Raw genomic sequence first — 22,542 nt, forward strand, 5'->3', positions numbered from 1 at the left:
GGCGGTGCCAAGAGGAAAGTTCATAGCATTAAATGTCTACACTAAAAAGTCTGAAAGAGCACAAATAGACAATCTAAGGTCACACCTCAAGGAACTAGAGAAACAAGAACACAGCAAACACAAACTAAGCATTAGAAAAGAAATAACCAAGATCAGAGCAGAACTAAATTAAATTAAATATGTATATTTATATACAAAAAAAAAACAAAAACAAAATGCTGGTTCTTTGAAAAGATAAATAAAACTGGTAGACCATTAGTGAGATTAACCAAGAAAAGAAGAGAGAAGATCCAAATAAGCTCAATTAGAAAAGAAATGAAAGATATTACAACTGATACCACAGAAATACAAAAGATCATTCAATGCCTTTACATGCATAAACTAGAAAACCTAGAGGAGATGGATAATTTCCTGGAAATATACAACTGTCCTACATTAAATCAGGAAGAAATAGAAACTCCGAACAGACCAATAACAAGCAGTGAGATTGAAATGGTTAATTACCCCAAGCAATAAAAGTCCAAGACTAGATGGGTTCACAGCTGAATTCTATCAGACATGCAAATAATTGGTACCAGTCCTATTAACACTATTCCAAAAGACAGAGAAAGGGGGAATCTTCCTTAAATCATGCTATGAAGCCACTATTGCCCTAATACCAAAACCAGGAAAATATATCACACAAAAAAGAAAACTACAGACCAATTTCCCTGGTGAACATAGATGCAAAAATCCTCAACAAAATGCTAGCTAACAGAACCCAACAGCATACCAAAAAGATAATCCACCATGATCAAGTGGGTTTCATACCAGGGATGCATGGATGGTTTAACATACACAAGTCAATGAATGTGATACACCACATAAACAGAACTAAAAACAAAAATCACTTGATCATCTCAATAGACGCAGTAAAAGCATTTAACAAAATCCAGTATCACTTTATGATTAAAACCCTCAGCAAAATCAGTATAGAAAGTCCGTACCTTAAGGTAATAAAAGTCGTCTATGACAAACTGACAGCCAACATTACACTGAATGTGGAAAAGTTGAAAGCATTTCCCCCTGAGAGCTGGAACAAGACAAGTATGCCCACTTTCACCACTCCTATTCGACATGGTGCTGGAAGTCCTAGCCAGAGCAATCAGCCAAGAGAAAGAAATAAAGGGCATCCAAGTTGGTAATGAGGAAATCAAACTGTCACTCTTTGCTGATGACATGATTGTATAACTATTATAGAAAACCCTAAAGACTCATCCAAAAAGCTTCTAGAACTGGTAATAAATTCAGCAGTTTCAGGGTACAATATTAATGTACACAAATCAGTAGCCCTGCTACATACCAATAGTGACCAAGCTGACATTCAAATCGAGAACCCAACCCCTTTTACAATAGATTCAAAAGAAATACAACACTTAGGAATATACTTAACCAAGGAGATGAAAGACCTCTACAAAGAAAACTACAAAACACTCCTGAAAGAAATCACAGACAACACAAACAGATGGAAACATCCTGTGCTCATGGACTGGTAGAATCAGTATTGTGAAAATGACCATACTGCCAAAAGCTGTCTATAAATTCAATGCAACGCCCATCAAAATACTGCCATAATTCTTCACAGAATTAGAAAAAACAACCCTAAAATTCATATGGAACCAAAAATAGCCTGCATAGTCAAAGCAAGACTAAGCAAAAAGAACAAATCTGGAAACATCACATTACCTGATTTCAAACTATACTAAAAGGCCATAGTCACCAAAACAGCATGGTACTGGTATAAAAATAGGCATATAGACCAATGGAAAAGAATAGAGAACCTAGAAATAAAGCCAAATACTTACAGTCAACTGATCTTCAACAAAGTAAACAAAAACATATAGTGGGGAAAGGACGCCCTATTCAACAAATGGTGCTGGGATAATTGGCAAGTCACATGTAGAAGAATAAAACTAGATCCTCATCTTTATATATACAAAAATCAACTCAAGATGGATTAAATACTTAAATCTAAGACCTGAAATCATAAAAATCCTAGAAGATAACATTGGAAAAATCTTTCTAGATCTTGGCTTAGGCAAAGACTTCTTGACCAAGAACCCAAGAAAATCAAATGCAACAAAAACAAAGATTAAAAAAATGAGATTAATTAAACTAAAAATCTTCTGCACAGCAAAAGTAACAATCAGCAGAGTAAAAAGACAACCTTGAAAATCTTCTCAATCTATACATCCAACAAAGGACTAATTTCCAGAATCTACAAATAAATCAGCAAGAAAAAAAACAAACAATTCCATCAAAAAGTGTACTAAGGACATGAATAGACAGTTTTCAAAAAAAGATATACAAATGGCCAACAAACATATGAAAAAAATGCTTAACATCATTAATGATCAGGAAAATGCAAATCTTAGTCATTATGTGATACTGCCTTACTCCTGCAAGAATGGACATAATCAAAAAATGTTGGCGTGGATGTAGTGGAAAGGGAATATTTTTACACTGCTGGTGGAATGTAAACTAGTACAACTACTATGGAAAATTGTGTGTGGATCCCTTAAAGAACTAAAAGTAGAACTACCATTTGATCCAGCAATCCCACTCCTGGGTATCTACCCAGAGAAAAAGAAGTCATTATATGAAAAAGATACTTGCACATGCATGTTTATAGCAGCACAGTTCACAAATGCAAAAATATGGCACCAGTCCAAATGCCCATCAATCAATGAGTGGATAAAGAAATTGTGATATATATACACCATGGACTAATATTCAGCCATAAAAAGAAATGAAATAATGGCATTTGCAGCAATCCAGATGTAATTGAAGACCATTATTCTAAGTGAAGTAACTCAGGAATGGAAAACCAAACATCGTATATTCTCACTAATAAGTGGATGCTAAGTTATGGAGACACAAAGGCATAAGAATGATACAATGGACTTTGAGGACTCAGGGGAAAGGGTGGGAGGTGGGTGAGGAATGAAAGACTACACATTGGGTACAGTGTACACTGCTCTGGTGATGGGGTACACCTAAATCTCAGAAATCACCACTAAAGAACTTATTCATGTAGCCAAACACAATCCTATTCCCCAAAAACCTATTTAAATAAAATAAATAAGTAAATAAAAAGTAGATTATGAAACAGTGTATATACTGTTGATCCCAACTGTAATTTGAAAAACATGTTTATGCATATAAAAAAGAACAATAGACTGTACATCAGAATATTAACTGGTTATTTCTAGTGTTGGGATCAAGGAGAATTTCAGTTTTCCTTTTCATCTGTATTTTTTACTAGTTTCTGTCTTACACATAATTATAATAAAAGGTTTTTTAATGTTAAAAAAATTTTAAAAATCAAAAAATAATACAAGTTTAAAATACAGCATAACAACTACTTACATTAGGTGTTTTAAGTAATCTAGAGGTGATTTAAAATATAGGGGAGAATGTGTAACTACTACACCATTTTATATAAGAGACTTGAACATTCTTTGAAAGTGGTACCTGACGAGGGTCCCAGAACCATTCTCCTGTGGAGAATGGTCTCCTGTTTGAAAAATTTGCAATCATAATTATCTCTCCAATTGGTTCTACTGCTGCTCCCTCTTCTTCCCATCTAAGACTCTGATTAGACTTATGTTAAACCTTTTCTACCAATTATTTCCTGTTTTTTAGCCTCTCTTCATATATTCTATTTTTCTGTCTTTTTTCTGTTGAATTCTAAGTGACATATTCTGATTTATTTTCCAGTTCAAAAATTGTATCTTCAGCTAGAGCTAATTATTTTTTTTCTCTTGGAGACAGAGTCTCACTCTGTTGCCCAGGCTGGAGTGCAATGGCATGATCTTGGCTCACTCCAACCTCCAGCTCCTAGGTTCAAGTGATTCTCCTGTCTCAGCCTCCCGAGTAGTTGGCCACCTATAATTCATTGCACCACCACATGCACCACCACGCCTGGTTAATTTTTGTATTTGTAGTAGAGACAGGGTCTTGCCATGTTGGCCAGGCTGCTCTTGAATTCCTGACCTCAAGTGATCCACCCACCTCTACCTCCCAAAGTACTGGGATTACAGGCATGAGCCACTGATCCCAACCTAGAGCAAATATTTTTATTGAATCTATGCATTCATTGAATTTGAAATTTTTATTATTATATTTTTATTTCTAGAAATTATTATTCTTAGTCAATCTGCTTATGCCTTCTCCATAGCTTGTGCTGTTTATTAATATTTTCAATACATTAATTCAGTTCCTTAAACATATTAAACATACATTTTATAGTCTATATCTGTTAACTCCATTATGTAAAGTCTTTGTGGGTCTGATTTTAGTATCTGTTGTTTCTGCTTTCATTCATGATTTCTTTTTGCCTTATGTATTTTGTGAGATTTGATCAGGAGCTCATGCGTCTTAGTATTTTATAGGTGGGAATTCTTTGAAGCTTGGATTGAGGTTAATTTTTTTAAGAAAGGATTATATTTAGTCACACCAGTTGACTGGGAACACTACTAACCTAATCATTTTAAATAATTTATTTTAAATTAATCATTAGCTAGAGGTTTTATGGACTTTGTGGCTTCAAATTCTCAAGGGAAATATTTTTATTCCCCTCCATGAAGCAGCATGTTTTGCCGCAGACAATTTTCCTGGGAGGTGAGGGGAGAGGATGAGGATTTATTTTTTAGTTCACTCTTACACTGAAGGCGCAACCTTTTAGAATCTCAGTTTTATGCAGGGGGTGTGCAGTCTTCACTTAAATTCCTACCTCAGTTAAGGCCTTTGGTTTCATTTTCTCCCCTCTTACCTTACAAGACAGAGAAAACCAGTTTTAAGTTCACAGTTTGGCAAATACAATCAAGGCAATGGCTAGCTTCTCTATTGCAGTTAACTTTTTAGGTTCCAGCTTTTACTCGTTTTTTGTTTTCTTAGTACTGCTTCCTCTCTTGCCATTTTATTGATATATTTTCGAGATTTAAAATGTTTTTGCAGCATTTTAAATTGTTTTTAGTGGGAGTGTTAGATAGTCTTGCTCACTGCTAGAAATAGAAGTCTACTTTTTTATGTTTTTGGTGACTTAGAAGTTGCCTTCTTTTCGCTTTTAATGCAGTTTTAAAATGCTGACAAATGCCTATTACCCAATAATATCTCTCTGATTCCCACACTTGCCTTACTCTCCAGTCAGCTGTCTCTTTCTCCATTTGTTTCCCCACTTCTACTGCCAATCAGTGCAAGAGGCAATATGGTGAGAGTTTATGTCTGTCGGTGCTCAGAGAAGAGTAAAATGGTGAGAATGGCTAGATTGTCATTTCTTGGTCCCTGATTAGAGAAATGTATTCTTGTTGTACATTAGAGACCAGAATACCTTTTCTCATAGAAGCAATATGAGAAATTAGTGTAAATTAAAAAGTCGTTTTAGATTAGCTGGGTGTGGTGGTACATGCCTCTAATCCCAGCTACTCAGAGGCTGAGGCACAAGAATCGCTTGAACCCAGGAGGCAGAGGGTTGCAGGGAGCCCAGATCACACCACTCCACTCCAGCCTGGGTGACAGAGCGAGACTCGATCTCATAAAGAAAAGAAAACAAAAGTTGTTTTAGAATAATTTTTCATGTACATATGAATTAAATAAGCTCTGTGGGCTTGCTTATGAATGTAACCAAGGATTAATTAAATTCCAACACAGTTAATTTAAATTGAGCTTGCAGAGTACAATTGTGTATTATATACCCTGTATATTTATCTAGTTTACTTTTTAATATATTTGCATCTTATCCTTCTAATTATATTGTAAATTCCTTGACAGTAAAAATCATCGCTAATATTTCTTTACTCTTCTCCACATCTTCTAGCTTGGGGATTCTGACTAGTTGGCTAGTGGGTTATAATAGCAGTGGCAACCAGTAGACAACGGAATATCTTTTAAGTCATTTTCCTCGACATATTCCCTAATGGGGTACTAATTGTCCAGTGAAAAAGATTCAAACACAGATGCTAAAAGAGATGGGGCTTTGAATAATCCACTGGTTTGGTTACTTTTTATAATAGCTCATTTGTCAATTATCCCATAACTCAGCCACTCAACTAAATTCTAAGTTACCAATAGAACTGAAGAATTTATATATCAATATCACACACAGAATGTATAAACACATGACCACTTAGCTGTGAGTGTGCACATGTGCCTTAAGGTGTATCATTCTAACTTTGTTGGGTATTTATTCCAAAAGTATGTTTGTATGTCTGATTGCGTTTCCTGGACCCTTTCTATTTGATTTTTAAGAAAAAAAAGTACAGGGGAGGGATATTAAAAGAGAAAAAGTAATTCATTGATTACCAAACATATTGGGAAACTCCCATTATTTAAATGTAAAAACAATATACAGCTCACAGAATGCCACAGTTCAGGGGAGGAAAAACTGGTATGTGTTGAGATTGAAAATGATTCCTTTATAAATGAAGTTGACCAAAATTTCCAGCAGGACTGTTGCCTGAAGGAAAGTTCCTAGGCTCCAGCCTCTGTTATGCCTAACAATGAACCATACAAGTCTGGACAGATGGTTGGATTCCAAAGCGTTTCTCATGTTACAGTATTTTCTTCCTATTGTCTCCTCTGAATTCTACAGAGAAAAGGGAAAATGCTGCGACTTTCAAAAAGTGTAAAGAATATCTTCAGTACATTTCTGGGGAATTGCAAGTACTAAACATGAATTACCTTGGAAATCTCTTCTTCCTTTTTAGAAATGTTGTCTTGGCTAAAATATGATTTTTTTATGTGGATGATATGATTTATCTAACTTATCTTTATAGGTAGAAATACAGAATAGATGTATTTATGTCTTTTCCTAGAAGATCTCTTCTACGCTCCTTGTCTCAAAACATGGTAACACTGTCCATTCAGTTTTGGGCTGTGATGAAGGAGAAACTGGTACTCATTCTTAATAACATTCATATCTATCCAATGCCAATATTGCATTTATTCCCCAAACAGCTCTCAATTTTGTCCAGTTTTCTACATCTGTAATACTATCGCTCTGCTCTAAAGTCCTGATACTTTTCACATGAATTTTTGCAATAATACCTAACTGATCTGCCTGCAGTTACCTCCCTGCAAACCCCCACCCCAAATTACACACTACAGCTAAAACAGGGATTTTTTCCAAACGCAAATCTGGCCAGGTTCCTCCTGCTACCCTAAGAGTTTCCTAGCACTCTTAGGGTAAAGGTACAATTTTTTACCAGGCACACATAGGCCCGCACAGCCCCTATTTACCTCTCCAGTCTCACCTCATATCAACTTTCTCCTTTTATCTCTAGTTTAGCCAACCTGTCCATCTTTCATTCCCTCTCTAGTTCCTTCTACATTCCCCATCATTTTAACTTCATTAAGCCCTATCACTCTTTCAAAGCTTAATTCAGGCATCACATTCTCAAAGAAGCCTCCCTTGATCTGCCCTAGCTTTACTTAAGTGACTAGGTCAAGTCCTGTTGTTTGCCTTCATACAACTGCATGCCCTATCTCTCTTTCACATCACTTAGACAAAAGGAAGAGATTTATGATCTTGTACATCAGGAATTGGTGTTGCAAGTGAAGAAACCAAATCAAATAAGTAATTTAGTAATCAACTTCTAAAATTCAAGCCAATATTTCTAACCACACAAAAATATACATACATAAAAACGATATGTAAGGGTTCTCAAAAGAGCTAGGGAATTTCTTAATAAACAAATATTAAATATTCTTTGGCAATAAACAACATAGTCTATTTAGACTGCTGCTGAGTATGTAATTTATGAGCTAGAAGCAGCTTAGCAATTGTTCCAACCAACTCCCTCAAAAATACAGATGAGAAAAGTCAATCTCAAAAGTGGATCCAGAAGTCTTACTAATAGTTAATGACAGAGTATAAAGTGGAATTAATCAATAAATATCTGTTGAACACTCTTGTAAGCATTAGTTTCCTATTTCTAGGTCCTCTTTTCATTACTATATGCTGTTTCCACTTAAGTCATTTACAGAAACAGAGGAATTAAAATTTACTTTAATTTGTCAATGTAAAGAAGATGACTTTCTTTTTTTTTTCTTTTTTTTTGAGACAGAGTTTTGCTCTGTCACCCAGACTGGAGTGCAGTGGCATGATCTTGGCTCACTGCAAGCTGCATCTCCCAGGTTCATGCCATTCTCCTGCCTCAGCCTCCCAAGTAGCTGGGACTACAGGTGCAAGCCACCACAGCTGGCTAATTTTTTGTATTTTTAGTAGAGACTGGGTTGCACCGTAGCCAGGATGGTATCTAGCTCCTGACCTTGTGATCTGCCCGCCTCGGCCTCCCAAAGTGCTGTGATTACAGGCATGAGCCACCGCGCCTGGCCTACTTTCTTTTTTAATTTTATTTTAATTGACAGATTAACTTATATACATTTATGGCCATACATTGTAGAATGGTTAAATCAAACTAATTAACATTATCTCATATACCATTATTTGTGGTGAGAACACTTAAAATCTACTCTCTTATATAATATATTGTTTTTAACTATCATCACCATGACATCCCATAGATCTCTTGAACTTTTTCCTCCTGTCTAACTGAAATTCTGTATCCTTTGACCAGCATCTCCCTAATTTCCCCATCCCACAGTCTCTGGTAACCACCACCCTACTCTCTGCTTCTATGAGTTCAACAAAAGACTACTTTCTACCTTAAGGGAATGGTACAGCACTAAGAAAACATAAGCCTTTAGACAAAAGCATGATGTGCTACTAAAATTATATTATAATGCAGTTAGCTCTTCCTATTTCTTTGTTACACCTCTCGTTCTAGATGAAGTTCTACAAAAGAATGCTGGGAAAGAGAACGCCCTTCTTGCTTTAATTTTGGACTTGAAGAAAAATGAGTCTCTGACTTACCTGCAGCTCACTCCAAGCAAAATTTGTTCTTAGCCTTCTAAACCACCAAATGTATATTTTAATCTCAATGCTACCCTCCCATTTTAGCCAATATCTCCCTCTCTTAAGGAATGATGGGAATGGGATATCATTGCTTCAGGGCCTCTTGTTCACTGTAGTCCACTAATTAGCTCTTTTATTAGCTCACTGCAGTACTCAGAAGGAATGAACATATGCTCCTGTACTCTTTGCAATAGCAGTATGAGGATAAAATTCTGAGCAGCCTTTACTGCTTAGTTCTTTTCCTAAGTAGGCAGGCCAATAGCCAGCTTGTGGCATAAAACATTGTGACTTATAGACATTTGAGTTAAAAGAGACATTGGAAACCTTTTAGTTCAGCACCCAATCCATGCAGAAATACTTTTTTGAAGTATCCTAAACAGAAAAGAGATTAAACTTGTACAAGTACACCTCGAAGATATTGTGAATTTAGTTCCAACCCTCTACACAGAAGCAAGTATCACAATAAAGTGAGTCACACAAAGCCAGGTACAGTGGTGTGTACCTGTAATCCTACTTGGGAGGCTGAGGTGGGAGTATCACTTGAGCCTAGGAGTTTGAGTCTGACTTGGACAACATAGTGAGACCCATTTCTTAAAAAAATCTTTAAATTAAAAAAAAAATGAGTTACATGAATGTTTTTGTTTCCCAGTGCATAATATTAATGAAAGTTATGTTTATACTGTACTATAGTCTAGTAAGTGTACAGTCATATTATGTCTAAAAAAGTACCCAACTTAATTAAGAAATATTTTATTGCTAAAAAATGCTAATGATTATCTGAGCCTTCAGCAAGTCCTAATCATTCTGCTGGTAGAGGGTTTTGCCTCGATGCTGATGGCTGCTGACTGATCAGTGTGACGGTTGCTGAAGGCTGGAGTGACTGTGGCAATTTCTTAAATTAAGACAACAATGAAGTTTGCTACATGGATTCAGTCTTCCTTTTCCTAAAGATTTTTCTGTAGCATGTGATGCTGTCTGATAGCATTCACCCATGGTAGAACTCCTTTCAAAATTGCACTCCATCCTCTCAAATCCTGCTGCTGCTTTACCAACTAAGTTTATGTAGTATTCTACATGCCTTGTTGCCATTTCAACAATGTTCACAGCATCTTTTCCAGGAGTAGATTTCATCTTAAGAAACCACCTTCTTTGCCCATATATAAGAAGCAACGTCCCATTCATTCAAGTTTTATCATGAGATTGCAGCAATTTAGTCATATCTTAGGCTTTGCTAATTCTAGTTCTCTTGCTATTTCCACCACATCTGCAGCTACTTCCATCACTGAAGTCTTGAACACCCCAAAGCTATCTATGAGGGTTGGACTCAGTTTCTCCTGAATTCCTGTTAATGTGTTCTCTGGAGCAGCACTTTTCCTTTTCTTCATGAAATTTTTTTTTTTTGCATTCACAACTTGGCTATTTGTCACAAGAGGCCTATCTTTTGGCCTATCTTGACTTTCAATGTGCCTTTCTCTCTCAGTTTAACATTTCTAGCTTTTGATTTTAAGTGTGAGATGGGTGACTCTTCCTTTCACTTGAACACATAGAGGCTGCCATAGGGTTATTAAGTGATCTAATTTAAATATTTCTGTGTCTCAGGGAATAGGGAGGCCTGAGGAGAGGGAAAGAGATGGAGCAATGAGTGGTCACTGGAGCAGTCAGAAGACACACAACATTCACGGATTAACTTTGCTGGCTCCCAGACAGTTTGTGGAGCCCCAAAATAATTACAATAGTAACATCAAAGATCACTGATCACAGATCACCATAACAGATATAATAATAATGAAAAAGTTTGAAACATTCCAAGAATTACCAAAAAGTGACACAGAGACACCAATGGTTAGACTTGCTCTTAGTGACTAATTCTTCAGTATCTCACTTAAGTGAATGCCCTTTCAAGTAACACAAATTTTGTATTTGAGCACTCTGCTTGTGTTCTTCATCGACAAATACATTAGGATTTTAAAAGAAACAAGCCTGTAATAACCTCAAGTTTTGTTTCGGCAGTTCTAGCTCTGTAACGTATGTGTGTAGTGTGTGTGTGTGTGTGTGTGTGTGTGTGTGTGTCTTTAAACACAAAGTATATCAAGATAACGAAGTATACCTGCCAAGTTAGTATGAAAAACACAAAATTTAGATTACACAGTTAGCTCAGCTTTCATTTTCTGCTCCTGTTAAGTCATAGAATAGAAAATCAGAGAGAGAAAAAGGCTTTCTTGCTATTTCAAATTCAAAGCCAACTTCTTAAAGTTAGTTAAGAAACCATTGACTAGTAGAGCACATTTAATCCCAACACCAACACAATAATTCACTGCTTTAATATTTTCGGTGATTACTTCATCGCATGCATAAGCTCAGAGACAGAATAACTAGAGCCATCCATATGTCTGTTACTTTCTTCCCTTTCAGACTCTCTTACTTTTGGTAATAAAATTCTACACGCCCTCCAGAAGTGTCTAAACCTGACAGCAGCTCCAATATCTATTCTGGCAATGTCTAAGAGAGAATAACTTCCTGTCTTTTGTTTACAATATAATACTTTAACAAAAGAAAGATAGACAAAAACATTTGTTAATTGAATAATGTGTTTCTATGTATTTTTCAGGCATTGTTTTTGTCTGTTAGTAAGTTACTTCATTCTTGAAATTACCTTGACAGCAGTAGCTCATTAATCACACTAATATTTACATAAGAAATCTCTCAACTGTATATAGGTTAAATGACAATATAAGTAGATCCATATGACAGATCCATCCATTTGATAGATTTAGGAAATTGGGTTTTCTGGGATATCAGTCCTCTATTTTACTTGGTAATGTTCTTGGCAGTGAAGAGCTTTAAATTTGGCATTTGTCATTGCCTATCTTGGTCCAAATTATATCATCTAAATATTATGAAGAATACCGCACAGGGGAAATCAGCAGTGGGTTATTACCGTGTACTAGTGCCTGATATTAAAACTGTTAGCCAGATGCTTCCTGTGGACTTTTAGAGAGCAGAGAGTGTGGTGCCACTGAGCTCCAGAGGCACTGATGTGAAGTATGCAGAAGATAAATAAATCATGCAGTATATTCATTTCATTTGGCCCATGTGATTCCACTGACATCACTGTGGATAGATAACTGGGGTCTGTACCAGGCCCCTCTCGCTTCTGCACTCTGAGGCTTTCGAGGTGCTGCCCATCTAGCCAGGCCCTGAAGTAATTTCACACACTCCTCTAATGAAGTCCTTGGGGGCTGTCATGTATTTTCCTGCATTTGCCCTATTATCCCTCCCTGCTTGAGTCTTACAGATAATTGATGATACTTCAGTTAATCATCTTTCCCTCTCTTTTGTTCACCAGGTACTTCGGCCTTCAAGAGGCTCCTTTATTGAGAATCAATGTCTTCTCCTAGGTAATTGATCACCCTAGACCCAGGGACACCCAATTCATCGTAATCATCATGAATAATCAAAAAGCGGTAGCCGCGCTACTGCAAGAGTGCAAGCAAGTGCTGGACCAGCTCTTGTTGGAAGGGCCAGATGTGTCGGAAGAGGACAAGAGCGAGGACCAGCGCTGCAGAGGTGAGGTTCTGATGGGAGGCACCAGGGGTGAGCCAGCAGGTTCACTCTCCTCTCCCCTGCCTGAACGACACGTTCTCATCTCTGCCCTATTTTTCTTCTCTTGGCAGATGACCACCGAGAGATGAGTGGATTTCTAGGGCATGAATGGGACATGGGCTGCGGGCGGACGGGCAGGGGAGGAAGCCTACTTTGTTGCAGTGAATTGCTGTCAGTTCTAATTTTAGGCTTCAGTAAACATGAGGCTACAAGAAACAGTTTAGTTCAAGAAGAACAAAGGATCCAAGTTGGCTGGTGCACGTAAATTTCAATTATTAAAAAATTGAAGCAATTTCTGAATGGTGGCACATACTTTTTTTCAAACTAGGATTTTTTGCCTCATCAGTTTCCATAGACTTCTAGGGTTTCCATAAATATGTCATCTCACCAGTCCAACCTCACTTTTTTGATCACCAATACATCCCTCATGATATATTCTCATGCCATTTGTAAAATAAATTCTCTCATCTCGATAAAACTGATTGCATCATTATCAGGGTTTAAGAATTTGGCTTTTTGCTCATTTTAGTGTTTGTGCCATTCAGAGTATTAGATAAGTCATTGTTTGGGAAGTTTCCATCACAAAGTCTAGAAAGTTAAAGCAATTCTTTTTTCTTCTTTAACCAATTTTTGAGGGGCAACCTTCTTCTTCTTTTTATTTTTTTTTTAGATTTCTTTTTAGCATTTGAATAAATTTCCCTCCACTTCCATAAGTACTGTCCTTTTTACATGCTGTTAATATTTTTCTCAGTATTTTTAGCACTTTGCTATTCCTCACAGAAACAAGATTCCTAAATAAAATGCACACTCCTCGTTTTTTGCTGTTGCTCATTATGTAATGGGAGAAGGTTCTGGGAGAGTCTTGTCTCCTGAGTTCTTGTACCTAGGCACATACATTTTTACGAGGGGACTATGGAAGTCTTAATTATTTGTAACCTGTCATTTGTCCTCCTTTCAAGATAAAAATCCCCTACACCCAGTCGTTTCACAGCCTCAGTTTCTGTGATACACCAGTGTGTGACTTTGCTTCGTAGCTTCTTGTGCCTGTCAGCCTGAGATCACTCTCACAGATGTCAGCCTTTGTCAGGGAATGGCAGGTACTTGGCACCTATATAATATGCTCTATGGCTGGCCCTAGTTCTCCCCAGGGGCGGTGTGTTGTGTGCTGTTGTTTCCACTAAAGTTTTTTTCTCCCTTTTACTACACCACATCCTTTGTCTCCTCCGCCCAAATTCCTTTAAGCTTTGTGTTCTCTCTGGTGAAGACTCTGAGCTCCCAATTGAGTAGCATTTTCTTTTCTTTTTCTTCCCGAGTGCCACAGAATAGGAGAAGTAATCAGTTTAGTTCCAGATAAGGCAAATCACGGCTGTAAAATCACTAAATTAGACATGGCCCTTCAGGTAAGCTGCTTGGGGAAGTAAGTGATCAGAGAGGCAGAGGAAGCCACTGCTGGGTCTGGGGCTAACTGCCTGGCGCTGGTTGAATCCAATAAACCGACCGGGAAGGACGCCTCCTAAGCGGAGCCACTGGCAGCTGTAGCATCAGCCCAGCCCAAGGGCGGCGCTGCGCTTCCCACCCGAGCCCACCGTGCGGATGGAGTGCAGTCTGCACCGGATCCCTTCCCTCTGCAGGTGGCTGCGGAGCGGCTCGAGCAGGCGGGTCATACCGACACCGATGTCGTCACCGCATGTGCTCCCAGAGAAAGGCATTAGTACAGGGTCACTTATGACAGCGGGGCGAGCCAGCAGACCCTGCAACACAAACACTAGGTTTTTCTTCTTCTCCCTCCTCCTCTCGACCCCATCATTTTCCCTCAGAAATCGTCCTTGTCAGCGTGGGTGACCATCCCAGCAACTTCCCCAGAGATGCAGAAGGAACTGAAATCCAGAGATACATTTTAAAAACATAATTTAGAGGCATATTTTATTTCAGGGTGCCCCACAGGACATTCTGACGTGAGGTGTGGGGAAAGGGTGATGTGGAAGAGGCAAAAATGAGTTCGTTGTAAAGAACAGACTTTTCCATTACCATGAAGAAATTTGAAAATATTAACACTATTCAGTCCAAAGTATGATAAAATTCTATGAACCCAGAAATCACATTCCGTTGTCATATGACTGCTCATATTGACTCAGTGTTCAAATAATTTAAATAATTTATTAGCTAAACTGGGACACTTCTGAGAGTGAAAAGGAGCACTGTTAATAAGGACCCTAGGACCACACAGGACGGTCCTAAGTAAACAGGACTAAGGGGTCCTCCTGTCTGTGACTGTTTAGAAATGCTCTTGAATAAATGTTCTCTACAACTATATGGGAAACAGTTTCAGAAGTTGAAATTATGTCAGTGGCTGTAAGAGGGTCAGAATGTGGCCACATAAGTCCCTAATCCTGTAGGTCTGCTTTCAAGGGGGAGCATCACACAGTAGATGCTCAGTAGTCCTGCACTGCTCAATGGAGATAAGGGCTGATAATTTCAGTGTGATTCCTGTAAGCCATCCTCGGTAATCAGTGTGAATCATTCACTGGTATGGCCCATGTGATATCCCCTCAACGCCAAACAGTGCTTCCCCACCAGAAAACTTCCTTACATTTGCCCAGTTGGTGGCTAAATGGTTCATAAAAAGGGATCACAGACCAAGTTAGATTTTCTCTCTCCTTTTTTCTGTTGTTCTTTCTGTCATATCTCTTTTGCTCTATTTAAAATGTTTCACATAGCTATTAGATGAACCATGCCTTTTTTTACAGATGATATAAAAATATTTTCAAAGGGCCAGCTAGAAGATGAACCTTGTCTTTTAATCATACTGGTCTTTCACCCATCATGGTGTGACTTATAAAAATGATGAGACATGATGCTTGTCTTCAGGGAGATAGCAGTCCAGTGAGAGACAGAAGCAGTTACAGAGTAGTGGGATGACGGCTGGAAAGGGCCTGCTCCCTTGGGTTTTGGAAGTGCTCAGAGCGGGCACTCAATTCCACTGTGAGGTCATGGTGGATTGAGAAGTGGCAATGTTTGCATTGAGTGCTGAAGCCAATGGGCCTGAATTTGGTCACAAGGCACCAAGGGAAGGCAGTCCAAACAGCCAGAACAGGATTTGCCAAACCACTGAAGATTTTTATTCAGGGCAATGGACTGGTCCATCTTGTGTTTAGAAAAATGAGGATCAACAATGTGCAATAGGAACTGGATGGAGCAAGATTCAGGCGAGAATTACTGCCAAGGAAGAGGAGGAAATGGATTTTAGGAGCCATAGCATTTGACAACTAATTAGGTTTGGGGAAGAAGAGAGAACACAAAGTCTAGACCGACTTCTGGGTTTCGGATTTGGGAACTTAATTAATGGTGGTACCAGTCATTAAATTAGAGATTTATAAGGGAAAATAGATTTAGAAAAAGGTGATGAGTTCAGTTTGGATATTGAGCATGAGAGGCTTGCAAGATAAGTACCTAGAGATTTATAGCTGGCAGTCATATATACAGGTCCTTTATTTATATGGCAGTCATATATACAAGTCATATATACATAATCCTTTTTTCAGAACCCTGGCATCACATGTGTACTTCAGAATTCAGAATTTTTCTAGTGTTAGAAGGGTCTTCTGGTGCATGTACCATATATTACATTCATACTTCAGTAGCAGGTGGAGTGCAGTCAAACACAAAAAATTTTGCAGCAAAACTTTTGAGCAATCTCACTGAGTCGTTAACCAGGACTATAAATAACCTCTAGTCAATTCAAGTCTGTTTCGGGTGCCAAACTTAAGAAAAATTTCCAGTTGCCAAAGCTGCTTGGGTTTCCGAAGTTTGTATCAGAGATTATGGACCGCTGTAAGTAGATTTGGTGCCCATTAAGATATTTAATATATCTACTAATGTGAAACAGGGCCATTTCACAATTAATTTATACCATTTCAAATCTCATTTGTGTTTTTCGCAGTTATTGTCTGTATTTAAATGTATCCATATCGAAGGGATGAGAAAGTGAAGTCTTAGAGAAGCAAAAAGAGGTTGTACAAATTAACACTGCATCACCCACCTGCCACAAGCCCAAAATGCCATTCCATTTCAGTCCCTTTCTCATTTTACAGGGAAAATAATATTTCCTTCATTCCTTTCTCTGACTCTTCATGCAGAGATAGTCACTAAAGTGCTTTACTTCCTGCTAAAAACCTTTCTTAATGCCTGACTACCCCAATTTACCTGTAGGGCAAAGTAGGCCAGGGCCACCCCTGACAGATAGCTCCCCACTGTTGTTCTTTGAGTCTGAACCAACAGCTTAGACCAGCCAGCAAGAGGCAGGGAAAAGGTTTCTCTCTCTCTCTCTTTTTTTTTTTTTTTTTTTTTTTTTTGCCACTGAGGTGCTTCATCATAACATCGGTAGCTCAACAGCCTTTTCTTTGACTGCAATTTCCTTACCTGAACTCTGACCTTTTCAGCTTCACTCCCCGGCGAGTTAAGGACCCTGATCCAGGAGGCAAAGGAAATGAAGTGGCCCTTCGTGCCTGAGAAGTGGCAGTACAAACAAGCCGTGGGCCCAGAGGACAAAACAAACCTGAAGGATGTGATTGGCGCCAGGTTGCAGCAGTTACTGGTAGGAAGAGCCACACCACCTGTTCCTCTGATATCCCCAAGTGAGGCATTTAGACTCTAAGTGGTCTAATAGATTAAATTTCTTTGAAGCACAAGACAGCCCCCTACCCTTATGGTCAGCTCTGCCAGATTGACTAATGTGGGGGAAATAGCTGTTTGAAAAGCATTGCTTGCCCATAAGATCTTGTGTTGAAAAGCCAAATCCAGTAAAAGTGAAGAGTGGTCAGTGGGTCTAACATGAACCCTGTCATCTTGAAATATTTACATATCCTTGGTGGGCTAAAGAAGCAGATTTGATTTCGCCATTCCTCACAGCATTTTAATTTTGAAATACTACTTTCTAAAAGTTGGGTAGCTTAAGAAAATAAATGCGCCCTTGTTTCATCAGTGTGACTTGCTGTCTAAGCTATTGAAGTCTGGCATATTCCTTCCCTGAGCCCCACCTAGGGTCCTGTTGACTTTCTTATACCCTCAAGGTTAAGGCTGTTCAGGAAGTATCAAGTCAAAGTCATTGACATGCTTATTTTTGAACTCATTTATTGGAAATTAATTGAACTGGTACCTCTATGCCAGATAGGAGAGAGCCTGAGGAGTAGCACAGGAACTCAGATTGCAGCTCGGTATTCAGGCTGTGCTTCTGGGGATGACACAGGGAGAACCATTTTCCTCTTTGATGGCATTGCTTTTTACCCACATTCTCTCAGATGATTGTCAAGGAAGAAAGTTTGCTAGTTTATATTTTCTCAAATAAAAATATATTTGTCTGGAGATCAGGCATTAGAAGCATGACAATATCCTAAAATTTTTACTTTATCGGTTTACATAAGATTGTATTTTTGAGTCATCCCAAAATAAATATATAGACATTGTCTTTGCCCATTCAAGCAAAAATCTAAGAAAGATCCCCTGATTTGTAGACACACTAGACACACAAGAGCATCTTTAGAGACTTAATAGAAACAGTAAAACCCCACCTCTCTCATCCTCCGAAAAAACAAACAAAACAGGTTAAGCAGACTGGGAATTGCAAGCAAAGGAAAGTCAATACTTAAGGAGAACACAATAGTGAGCCAAGGGTTTTAAATAGATGTGGTCAGTATTAGTGGAAAAGTAGAATAAAATAATAACTATAACTTAACTATCATTATAGAGTTTACAAAGTGTTTGCATATGCATCGTCTCATTTGATTCTCGATAGCCTGAGAGTGATTCAGATGCTCTTTGACTTATGATGGAGTTGCCCCCAATAAATCCATCATAAGTTGGAAATATAATAAGTCAAACATATTATACATTAAACATGCATTTATTAAGCCTAACCTACTAAACATCATAGCTTAGCTTAGCCTACCTTAAGCAAGCTCAGAACACTTACATTACTGCACAGTTGGGAAAAATCGTCTAATATAAAGCCTATTTTATAATAAGGTATTGAATATTTTGTGTAATTTAGTGAATACTGTGCTGTAAGTGAAAAACAGAATGGTTGTGTTCTACTAAATGTATATTGCTTTCACACCATCGTAAAGTAACAAAATCACAAGTTGAACCATTGTAAGTTGGGGATCTCCTGTATTACCATTATCATCCCTCTTTTACGAACAAGGAAATTAAGGTGCAGAGAGATTAATTTGCCCAGGGGAACAGACCAGTAAGTGGTGAAATTGTGACTTACAGCCTTCTCCTTCATCCAGCTCCAATTCTCCATCAGGAAGCACCAAGTGAAGAGCTTGAAAACATAGGTAGAAGCCATGAGGTTTGCTTATTGTATCTGAAGTAAGCTGTAGGCCGTCCAGTAACACTTTCTGCATTGATGATGGAAATGTTCTACAACTGTGCTGTTCAATATGGTAGCCACTTGCCACAGATGACTCTCAAGCACTTAAATTTGTGGTGAACGGGACCAAAGAACTGAATTTTTATTTTAGCTATTTTTTATTCATTTCTATGTAAATAGTCACGTGTGGTCAGGGCTGCCATTTTATTGGACACTGCAGCTCTAAAGCAGTGGCTATGAATGTGAGACCTCCCGACAATGGATTAGCATCACCTGAAAACTGGTCAGAAATTCAAATTCTTGGGCTCAAATCAAAAACCCTTACTGAATCAAACACCCTGGGAGTGAGAGTCCAGCAATCAGCATTAGACAAGCCCTCCAGATGATTCTGATGCTAAAGTTTGAGAGCCACTGCTGGCAGGGAAGAGTAGAGTGGCGAGCAAGGGGGAAAGGCAGAGAGTGTGAACGAGGATATAGTGGAGAGGGGCAAGGTAAGGAGTAAGGAGAATCCAGTGAGAAGGCTGTAGGAGACCAACCCAATAAAAAAATCTCTTTTTCATCAATTCTGGGAACTGTTGTTCAGACTCCCTCCTGCAAAAGCTGATGGTCACTTTACTTGCTTGGAGATGGCTTGTGGAATTAGCTTAGTGGCATGAAAGAACTTTACAAACCTTCCAAGGAAGGCGAGAGCAAAATGGCCTCGCAAGAGGGAGTGACTCCTGCTTTGACCTTTGGGCTTAGCAGGTTTCTCTGACTTTTGAACATAGGCTGAGTGCTGGAGATGTGGCACATCACTATAACTGGGGTTTTACTCCCCTCATTCCATCCTGCAATCACCAGATCCCTGAGCCCTGCCTTCAAAGCTGGTAGTGATATTAGCTTATAAACTGAAAATGATGTTTTTAAACATCATTTAAAAACGTCAGTCCCGCTGCATTGGGGGTTTAATGTGAGTTGGGAGAGAAGCTGCTCATAGTTGGTAGACTGTTTTAAGAGCCCACTTACGATACCTCCCACTATGCCTCTCTACACTACACAAATTTCACCACTGGAGAAATAGAAGCATAGAGAATTTAAGAAGTGTGAGCCCAGCTCACAAGGTCACTCAGTGGCAGCTCTAAGGGGCACTGTCTATTAGGCCTTCTTTAGTCTCTAATGTATTTAATCTGACAGCTTTTTGAACTCTGAGCATCATTTTCTTTAGCTTGCCCAGCAAGCTATAAATTAAACAACCACACCTCCTAATGACTTTTAGGATGTTCTCCTATTGTGCCAGACCCCAAGTGCACAATTGCTAAACCAGTCTGTTTTGTAAATACGGAGAACCATAGCACCCTGTGAGTCAGGTGCTTCTAAAATCTATTTTTAATATCTTAGATTATTAAAAATAGTTTGAATAAATTCCATGATTTGTTTTTGTTTCACCGTATCCCAATTAGGTCAATTTCAATATTAGAGTTTATCAGAGCTGGCTGGTCATATTTTAATAACTGATTAATTGTGAAATTCCATTCTCACATAAAAAATAGTTAAAGATTACTGAGTTTGTCTTTTCATGTTTTCTCTCTTATTATAGTTTATTCATGAATATAAACTTTCTGTGATTTTTTTTACCTTGAAATGAATCCTTCCCATAAAATGCTTCCCCCCTGTTTTTCAAATTAGCATTGTACTCAGAGAATAAACACTGTGTCTTTAATTCCACAATTAACAGATCGAAGTTGAGCACAGAATGCTTAAGAAAAAGGCCAGTCACAAACAACTGTTTTCCACAGTTCATGAGTTGGTAAAATGAAGAGTCATTTATAGTGTTATTCTCTTGGGCTGAATTTAACCAAGAAAAATGATACATGTTTTGTGTTTTGCTTTCTGGTCTCCACTGTGTTCCCATTTCCTCCCTCCCCACTGCTCTCCTCCCCTCCTCCCTGACTCTCCAATCCCTTTTCCTTTGGTGTGTGGCCACAGACAGAAATTTATGGCAGGGGCCAACCTCCTTTACACTCCACACAAAGCTTGCTGACTTGAGAGAGTTTGTCCGCGCTCTCCCAGAAAAAACACCTGCAGTAGGCTCCCCGAGAAACCTGAAGAGATGGGAGATTAATGTGGCTGTAATAGCTGGGCAGTGTTTTGGTATTATGCCCTCTCCCTAGGTAGATGGGTCTTTTCCGAGATGATACCAATTATTTATTGCTGAAACATCTGTTGATAACTGCAGCTGCCCTTGTAAAACAAAGCATATCACGGGGTCACAGGCTACGGGGACCTAAAATCCTACCTCATGCTAGTTTTGGTCTATTCAGCAACACCCTCAAGTCCGTGGGTTACCATCATCTTTAATGTCTCATCGTGCCATAGAAAATACTTTGTAAACACCGAGCTGCCCTGCCCTATAGTCTTTGAAGTATTATTTCATCTTCATCGGTAATTTATATTCCAGGGCCATTGTACTGTGGGAAAGAGAGGGGGAACCTTTTTTGTTTTCCATTTAATTGTATATCGCCTGACACTTTGACCTGTATTATTAGTATTAGTCAGAAAAAGGATTTTCTCCCTCTCTTATTTAAAAATAAAATTTCAAGGGAAAGTAAGCACTCCTTCAGCTCTTTTCACTCAAAACAATGTTTACACTCTGAGAGGGAAAGATGAAAAGCATGAGCAACTTTTTTCAAGTGTCGGAGAAGGGCATTTCAGTCTGTGAAAGAGAACAGTAAGGCCCTTATAAATATCATTCAGCAAAACCTTTGATGGATTTTTCAAAAAGTATTGAAGGCATTTAGCATTAGCTTCTGTTTAGCTCAGCTTTGGGCCATGGCGGTGGAGTGCTAGCTAGGAAAACCCATAGAATCCTAACTTGCTGCTGAGGTGCCGGGGAAGGACTCAACGTGGATGACACCTTGGGAATTTTTCTTTCTGTAGTTTTCACTCTTCTAAACAACAACAAAAAATGTCTGGTGAATTAAAAGAAACTATGAAAGTAAAGCTTTCAAAACGTAGAATAAAGGGTGTGTTTGGATTTGCAAGTGGGAACAGATTGGGCTGCAAGGCCAAGAGCTGTGTGATAGCCCTGAGTTTGGACATTCCCTGCACAGGTTTGGGGGTCCTGATGGTGAAGGAAGACTGGCCTATTTCTGGGGAGGGAGGGGCCTGCTGTCAGTCAGCCCTGGATTTACTGTGGTGCCCACTCATGGAGATACGAGATGATTTTTGTAGGTTGGCACTAAAAGCACAGTCTGAGGACATAAAGCAGGCTTAGAAGGAGGATATCATTTTTCCCATGTTCTTTTCAACTCTACAACCATGAAAAATGGGTAATCTGATAGCCCTGATGTTGTAAATATTTTTGGAAAGTATCTGTGGTGCCTTGGAGACATTTGAAGAGACACCATAATAATAATAATAATAATAATAATAATAATAATAAATGTTTAGTTGTTTCCTTATGCTATTTTGTGGAAAACCCCTGTGGATGAATAAAGTTCGATCAGTTTAGTCCCAAGAATTTTTTTAACTTTTATTTTAAGTTCAGGGCTACACGTGCAGGTTTGTTACATAGGTAAACTTGTGTCACAGGGGTTTGTTGTACAGAGTATTTTATCACCCAGGTACTAAGCCT

At 38.5% G+C, this 22,542-nt stretch overlaps 1 protein-coding gene across 30 annotated transcripts in view; it reads left to right on the forward strand.

Moving 5' to 3' along the window:
• The window catches only part of ALPK1 (alpha kinase 1), a 136,763-nt gene that overhangs the window by 60,933 nt on the left and 53,288 nt on the right, over positions 1–22,542 (forward strand). For 13 of the 30 annotated variants that reach the window (XM_078002145.1, XM_078002156.1, XM_028848675.2 and 10 more), the window contains 2 exons: positions 12,303–12,523; positions 16,999–17,153. Coding sequence is in view for 24 of the 30 variants with exons in the window: in XM_028848675.2 (XP_028704508.2) it covers positions 12,403–12,523; positions 16,999–17,153 (276 nt within the window). In the remaining 6 variants the exon portion in view is untranslated. The remainder of the gene's footprint in view (positions 1–12,302; positions 12,524–16,998; positions 17,154–22,542) is intronic. The other 17 variants (XM_078002132.1, XM_078002141.1, XM_078002134.1 and 14 more) reach the window with 3 other exon arrangements.

Source organism: Macaca mulatta, chromosome 5 (genome assembly GCF_049350105.2).
Source record: "Macaca mulatta isolate MMU2019108-1 chromosome 5, T2T-MMU8v2.0, whole genome shotgun sequence".
Classification (NCBI taxonomy): Eukaryota; Metazoa; Chordata; class Mammalia; order Primates; family Cercopithecidae; genus Macaca; species Macaca mulatta.